This window comes from Propithecus coquereli, unplaced genomic scaffold (genome assembly GCF_000956105.1).
Source record: "Propithecus coquereli isolate 6110/MARCELLA unplaced genomic scaffold, Pcoq_1.0 Scaffold31, whole genome shotgun sequence".
Taxonomy (NCBI): domain Eukaryota; kingdom Metazoa; phylum Chordata; class Mammalia; order Primates; family Indriidae; genus Propithecus; species Propithecus coquereli.
In genome coordinates, this window is record NW_012148730.1 from 339191 (window position 1) to 347307 (window position 8117).

At 43.9% G+C, this 8117-nt stretch overlaps 1 protein-coding gene across 1 annotated transcript in view; it reads left to right on the plus strand.

Annotated features, from left to right (window-relative positions):
• NXF5 (nuclear RNA export factor 5) overlaps positions 1-5203 on the plus strand; it is a 15655-nt gene extending 10452 nt beyond the window's left edge. The window contains exons 19-20 of the mRNA XM_012650025.1: positions 4961-5021; positions 5159-5203. Coding sequence (XP_012505479.1) covers positions 4961-5021; positions 5159-5203 — 106 coding nt within the window. The remainder of the gene's footprint in view (positions 1-4960; positions 5022-5158) is intronic.
• The last annotated feature ends 2914 nt before the right edge of the window (positions 5204-8117 follow it).

Consider the following 8117-nt stretch of genomic DNA (forward strand, 5'->3'; position numbering starts at 1 on the left):
GTTCTCTCAGAGGAGTTTTGAAGTCTCTGGCTATTATGGTGTTGCTGTTTATCATTTTGTTTAGATCAAGTAGGTTTGCTTTATGAATCTGGGTGCACCTGAGTTAGGTGCATAAATATTTAGAATTGTTATTTCTTCTTGTTGAATGGTACCCTTCACCATTATATAGTGACCCTCTTTGTCTTTCATCACTTTTGTTGATTTGAAGACTAAGCTATCTGAAATCAGAACCTCCACGCCAGCTTTCTTTTGGCTTCCATTTGCTTGAAATATTGTTTTCCATCCCTTTACCTTTAGTCTGAATGGATCCTTGTGGGTTAGATGTGTTTCCTGAAGACGGCAGGTACTTGACTCATGTATATTTATCCATTCACCCAGCCTATGTCTCTTTAGTGGGCAGTTCAAGCCATTAATATTTATTGAGAGAATTGATAAATGGGGCAGATTTCTGTTCATCCTGTTGAGTTGAACTTTGTTGCCTTGTTTTCTCTCTTGAGCCATTGTGGTATCCGGCCTTTGACCTTTAGCTTTTGGATGATTATACATTCGTGAGTGTTTATTGTGCTGATCCATGTGTAATACTGTTTTAAGTACTTCCTGGAGGGGAGGTCTTGTCTTGATGAATTCCCTGAGTCATTGCTTGTCTCAGAAGGTCTTTATTTCTCCTTCACTTGCACAACTTAGTTTTGTGGGGTACAAGATTCTAGGCTGGGCATTATTCCATTTGAGAAGAGTCAGAATGGGGCCCCAGTCTCTTCTTGCTTGTAATGTCGCAATGTAAAATCTGACGTTATTCTGATGGATTTTCCTTTGTATGTTATCTGCTGCTTTTGCCTTACAGCGTCTAGGAGGGCCTCTTTGGTGGTTATTTTGGTCAGTCTGATGACTGTGTGTCATGGTGTCTTCCTGTTTGTGATGAATCTCCCAGGAGTCCTTTGAACTTCTTGTACCTGGATATCTAGATTTTTAGTAAGGCCTGGGAATTTTTCCTATATTATATCCTCAAATAGCTTATCCAACCCTTGTGTATTTCCTTCTTCACTCTCAGGGATGCCTATGATTTTCATGTTAGGCCTCTTCAAATAATTCCACATTTCTTGTAGGCTTTACTCTTTTCTCTCATTTCTCTTCTCTATCTCTGTGACTGACTTATTTAATTGAAAGGTGTTATCTTCAATCCCTGAAAGTCTTTCTTCTGTTTGATCTACCCTGTTCTTGAGACTTTCCACTGTGTTTTGTAATTCCTTGGATAAATTCTTCATTTCCAGAAGTTCTGTTTGATTTTTCGTTAATATTTCAATTTCTTTAGTGAATTTTTCTTCCAAGTCCTGGACTTTTTTGTGTGGTTTCTTTGTGTTGGTTATCCATTTTTTTCTTGCATATCATTGAGTTTTCTTACAATCCATGTTCCAAATTCTTCTTCTGTCATTTTACTGTTCTGAATTTGGTTGATGTCCATTGCTAGAGAGCTGGTGTTCCCCTTTGGGAGCGTGCTTTCCATTCGATTCTTCATACTACCAGAATCCTTTCGCTGACGGCTTCCCATCTGGATCAGCTGTTGTTTCTTACCTTTAGATTTTTGTTTGAATAATGACATGGGCTGTTTAGTCTCTGAGCCAGTAGGTGGTGTTTGTGGGTGAGATTCCACCACACCCTGTATGATGAGTCAGTAGATGCACTTAAAGGGTGTGCAGAATGACCTCTCTGTCTCTAGGTGGCGCTTGCTGGGAGGAGCAGGCTGCAGTGTTGTTTTTGGGTCCTGTCACCAGCTCTTGTTCCTCTGGAGAGGCACTCTAGTGTCTCAGGTGGTGGGTGGTGCCCTGGGACTTCCAGGTGTGTCCTTATTCTCTATCTCAGTAGTGGCAGGGGGGGGAGTGAGTCTGGGTGGAGCTAGGTTGGGTGAGCCTGCCCTCAAGCACCACAAATGCTGTTAGCCGGGGTCAAAGTTCTGTTCTCTGCTTCTGGGTAAAGCTGCCAGGGAGGGGCTGAAATGGCCCCACTCAGCCGAAAAGTCTGCGTGTGGGGGTGGGGCTGTCTGAGACCTGCAGTCTGGAGCAGGCCTCGCTCCTTTCCACCCTCTCCTATTCCATGGTTTCTCCTGGGCCTCTGTCAGCAGGAAGGACTCAAGTCAGTGGATCTCCTCTGACTGTGATGCGGGCCAGGAGGGTCCCTTCCCAGGATCACAGCCTGAGCTGGGCCCATGGCCCTCCCATCGGGGGGAGGAGGGTTGGCCCTCAAGCATGCTGATCTGCCCCTGAAGGCAGACACACCTCAGTAGGCTCGTTCACAAATATTCCTTCTGTGCCCTGGGGCAATGCGTTTGAGACCTGGCTGTACAGGATCTGGTCTGCAGACCTGTCCCCTGGGCCCTGGAGATCAATCCTTGACCCTGTCAGGGAGAGGAGTGCTGGTCTTAAGTCACCCACAGGGTACCTAAGCTGTATCAATGTCTCTCCCCCTCGAGATTTGCCCCATTCTCCTGGAGTCACCAGGCAAGCGGCACCTGGGAGGTCTGGCGAGTAGTGAGCCCACAGTCTGACTACCCCTCAGTCTTCTGTAGGGCCCCCAAAAGAAAGGTCCCATTCCCTGCAGATGACTCTGGGTGGTGACTAAATTGTCTCTCTGGGCACCCACAGGTAGGGAAGGGGAAGGGGAGGATGTACCAGTATGGCGCCTGCCGATTGGCTCTGGTCTGCATGCCGGGAGGTGCCCCGAGGGAGTCGGGAGCCTGGTGCCCTGTCCGCAAGAGGCTCACCGCTCACTGGTGGTGGCCATCTCTGCGCTGGTGTTGGCAGGTCTCTCCAACCGCTCAGGAGCAGTCCCCGATGCAAGGGAGGGGATGTTTAACAGCTCCACCTGCCCTCGTTGCTGGTCTCCAAGCCTCCTGGGGGCCTTTCTCCTTCCAGTTCTCCTCCGCAACTTCTTTCCATGGAGTCTCCTGTATTTTCAGGCACCCTTCCTTCTGACCCTCGTCTGATCTGTGTTTGTCTGCCTGTTTTTTTTTTTTTTTTTCACTTCTAAAATCTGTCTTTCTTGCAGAGACACTCTGGTTGGCGGTTTTTGTCATTCTCCCTCTTGCCCCTCCCCTAGAGCAATTGATCCTAAAATTTGTATGGATAAGCAATGGACTGAGAATAGCCAAAACAATCTTGAAAGACAAAGACAGAATTGGTGGACTCACTTTCCTGTATCAAAACTTGTTACAAAACTACTGTAATTAAGATTACATGATACTGGCATTTGGATAGATACGTAGATCAATGCAATAGAATTGAGAGTCCATAATTAAACTCTGACATTTATGTTCAATTGATTTTCAATCAGGTACCAAAAAAATGTAATGGAGAAAAATAGTTTTTCAACAAATGGTAGTGCTAGTCAACGTACAAATAAACTTTGACCCCTACCAAACACCATTAACAAAAATTGAGTCAAAATAGATCAAAGATCCAAAAGGAACAGCTAAAACTACAATACTCTGAGAAGATAACGTTAAGTGTATATCTTCATGACCTTGAATTAGGCAACAGTTTCTTATATATAACACCAAAAGCACAAGCAAAGAAAAAATAGGTGAATTGGACTTCATCAAAATTAAAAGGTTTTGTGCACCAAAGGACACTACCAAAAAAGTAAAAATACGACCCACAGAATGGAAGAAAATATTCGGAAATCTCATGTCTGATAATGTCTACTATCCAAAATATATCAAGGACTCTTATAACTCAACAATAAAAAGACAAACAGCCCAAATAAAAATAGAGAAATTATTTGAATAGATATTTCTCCAAAGAGATGGGCAAAAAGCACATAAAAACCTGTTCAAGATCATTTAGTCTTTAGGGAAATGCAAATCAAAACTATGTTTTGTATTTTTTTATTTTTTGTTATTTTTTCTTATTAGTCTGTTATGGTAATTTTTTTAAAATCAAAACTATAATGAGATACCAGTTTACACAAAGATGGCTTTAATCAATGAAATGGAAGATAAGTGTTGGTGATGTGGAGAAATTGGAAATCTCATGCATTACTGGTGGGAATGTAAAATGGAGCGGTTGCTGGGGAAAACATTTTGGCAGTTCTTCAAAATGGTAAACATGGAGTTACCATATGACCCAATAATCCTACTCCTAAGTATTACTGATAGAAATGAAAATATATGTTGATTCAAACACTTGCACATGAATGTTCATTGTGGCATTATTCATAATAACCAAAAAGTGGAAACAACCCAAATGTTCTTTAGCTGAGGAATGGACAAATTAATGTGCTACATCCATACAATGAAATATTATTCAGTCATAAAAAGAATGTAGTTCTGACACATGTTCTGACACGGATGAACCTTGAAAACATTATGCTGGGCGAAAGAAGCAAGTCACAAAAGGCCACATATTGTATGACTTCATTATGAAATGTTCAGAACAGGCAAATCCATAGAGAGTGAAAGCAGAGTAGTGGTCATCAGGGTCTGGGGGAGGAGGGAGAATAGGGAGTGATCTCTAAGAGTTAAGGAGTTACTTTTTGAGGTGATAAAATATTTTGGAATTAGATAGTTGTGATGGTTGCACAATCTTGTGAACGTACTTAAAAGCACTGAATTGTACACTTTAAAATGGTGAGTGCTACGGTATGTGTGTTATACCTCAGTGAAAAGGAAACTTGTATTTTAAATTTTCCATCTGTTATTTCCTCAGACGCCTTTCTTTATCAATATGTATTAAACTCCCTTGTCCATTTAAACACCGCTGTTGTCCTGCTTTGAATTCTAGTGGACATGAATGTCAGCGATAGACGTGTTGGTTTTCACCAGGTCTTTCTTTCTTCATCATTACAATAATGCCCATATTGGTACATGTGTCCCAGCAAAAAAGTAGCATAGGTGAAGTGGTGGCATTGCATGGTCAGCGTGTCCATCCTGGGGTAGTAATGGAGATCACCTGTTCTTCTCCCACCCTAGGTGCCTTCAGGACAACGAGTGGAACTACACCAGAGCTGGCCAGATCTTTACTCTGCTCCAGGTGAGGTCCGGGAATCAAGCAGGTAAAAGATGGATGTCTCTTGGCCATCAGGAAGGCCAAGAAGATAGAGGGTGGGTGGCCTGGGGATGGAACTCAGGACACCTGGCTCTTCTGAAGTCCCATCTCCTTCCCTCCAGGCCAAGGGCAAGATCCCAGAGGAGGCCTTCCAACAATTCCCATGAAAGGAGCCCTTGGATATCGTCTTCGTCTCCATCCACATCATTTTCGTTTCTCTTTTCAACAGCCTAAGGGCATGCCCATAACTGAGGTTGGAGGCCAGGCTGGCCAAGAAGCCAAAGTTAACTTGTAGGCCAGGTCACGTAACCACCCAAAGAGCCAGTTGTTCTGTGTATTTTCCCCATTCGTGATCACTGTTTATTTTTACAATAAAGAATGATGCTGCACATTGTACGTTGTGTTTCCTGGATTGCTCTTCCCCTGCCCCAACCAGAAGCCCATGGGGCCAGGACTGAAAGGCCCTGCCACCCCCATTCGCCCCTTAGCAGGTACATCAGGCTTGCCTTCATAGGCAGTTTGCCAATAAATCCTGATGAGAAAGGACACACGCTGCTTCCAGAGATTGGCCTTTGGAGACAGCAGGACTCTGTCAGATGCTCTCCCTTGGAGGCCTGCAAAAGAAGGCATGTTACCTCACATAAGAGGGGCTTTGCAAGGGATACCTACTGGCTACTAAGGGGGAAGGAAGGAAGGGAGGATGGAAGGTAGGCAGGGAGGTAGTGGGGCAGGCATGAAGGAAGGAAGGAAGAAAGGAAAGAAGAGAGGGAGGGAGGGAGCGAGGGAGGAAGGGAGAGGAATCACATTTCATTTCTCATTCTTCATCGTTTGAACGTTTTCAAAGACTATACCAAAATACCAAAATCAGTTTTATGATTTGCAAGCAGGTGAATGGGAAATGGGCCTTTTCACAGCTCTAAACATGCTTCCATCTGTCTTCCCATCACCATCCCACCGCTCACCCCACCCCACTTCCTGAAGGTGCACTGTGCGAGGAGTCTCACATTAGTACCTGTAGGGTGAAGGAGAGTCAGCCTGTCTGCCCAACGCGTTCCTCAGAGTGCCGACACCAGGTGCCCCATGTCCATGTTGTTGAGGGGGTTCAGACACTTATTTTTACTTCCAAACAAACAACAATATCACAAAAGTTCACATTATGGTGAGTTCTGTGGGACCTTTCTCAACAACTGGCAATTAGCAGTTCCAAATTTCAGGTAAGAGTTGAATGGGACATTCGTACAACTTATTTTCCATGCTTCTGAAATGCTTGCACTTTAGCCAATAAGCGGGCATAAACTTTTGAAATTCAAATAATAGCAGTATGAAGTTTTCAAGCTACAGTCCTACAAATGATGACAGAGGTAAGGTACCACAAGTTTACAGATTATACCTCCACTCTTATGTTGGCATAAGTTATTTCCTACTACTTGGCACTTTTCAATTCTTTATGTACATGTACATTAGTGAGCCATGTGCTGGAGTGTGAATTTCTTAAGACTATGAGCTAGGGGGGTAGTTGCCATTACACAGAGAACGATGCCAACCTTTTTCTTCGTGTAGTGCCTCCCTGGTCGAAAACAAGTTCCCAAACCTCTCTAAACCTCAGTCCTCTCACCTAGGGAACAGAAAGCACACTGCACACTTCTCAGCCTCGTTGTGAGGAAGAGACGATCTCACAAGTTACCCATCAACTGCAGCGTCTGGCCCAACTCAGGCTAACTTGGAAGGAATACAAGAGAAGAGAAAAAGCATTGTGAAGATAGGGAAATAAAGGAGAGGAAAATGAAGATAAATGGAATTTTTTTAAATATACAAAAGATTAATGAAAGTATTAATAGATAAAAGTCAGCTAGCAGAGATACAATTACATTTGTTGTAATGGCTGCTGTGTTGTGCTTCCAGAACCACTCCCACCCCCTGTCACATCTTTTCAGGCCAGAGGCACTTAATTTCTCCAACTTTTGGAGAATTGGCCTCATCTGAAGACAACTGCCTCTCCTAAGGTTATGTTCTCTTCTGGAAGCAGCCTATGTCCAGTGGTGGGATGATGTAGGTATGCAAAGGCCAGACCTCCCACTTCAATTCTGGGCAACTTTGAAAGGCCGTCCTAGCTCCAGAGTGCCCTACGGGATTAGCTAAGGCCTTTGTTGTGACTGTATCACCGTTTAGTTTTTATCTTTTTTCTCTCTACATCATCAGTGATGCCACGGTTTTCCAGTTACTCATCCTCCTGCCAATTTCCTGTGGTCCCATGATCTGGGCAATGCTAACCCTGTAGTCTCTCCATCTGTTTCACTCTGTCTCTGTCTCTGTCTCTCTCTCTATCCACACACACACACACACACACACACACACACACACACACATCTCTGTCTGCAACATGTCCCTTAGGACAAGATCTGGGAAGTGTAAGTGCTGGGGCAAAGTGTATGGTTTCCAAGATTATTTCTGAAGTTGGTGGTGGGGGGCAACAGGTACTTTGATACATATTTCTGAACATGTTAAATGCCAATTCTTAGCATCATATGGAACAATTTCATCACATAAGCACACACACATATGTATGTGCATGCATTTTATATAAATGGAATCATAATGCAGATACAATTTTGTATCCGTTTCATTCTGGTGATAGAAATTATTGACATAAAGCTGTTTATACTTACTTATTATGTTATGTTTTTGTAGGATCTGCAATGATGACTTTCTTTCATTCATGACATTGTTTACTTATGTGCTAATTGTGAGGAGTGTGGGGTGGGAGGGCTGATTAGGACAGAAAGCAGCAAATGGCAGCCACAGCGAGGAAGGCCCAGCCACAGCTGCCCTAGGCCCTGGCGCACTCCACTTAGGGATAGGGTGGCAGGGAGACCAGGACTGTGGAATTCACAAGGGCTTAGGTCTGAGAAGAGGCATTATTTCCCATATGTTGCTTCCCTTCCTGCCCATCACATATGATGGTATCAAGTTCACACACATTTCCAATGAGGTGTGCTTCTTAAAAGCGTTGCCGGTGGGAGTAGGTGGAGCCCTCCTCCCTGTCCCTTGTCAGAGCCCAGGAGCTTCTGAGGGGAAGGGGCC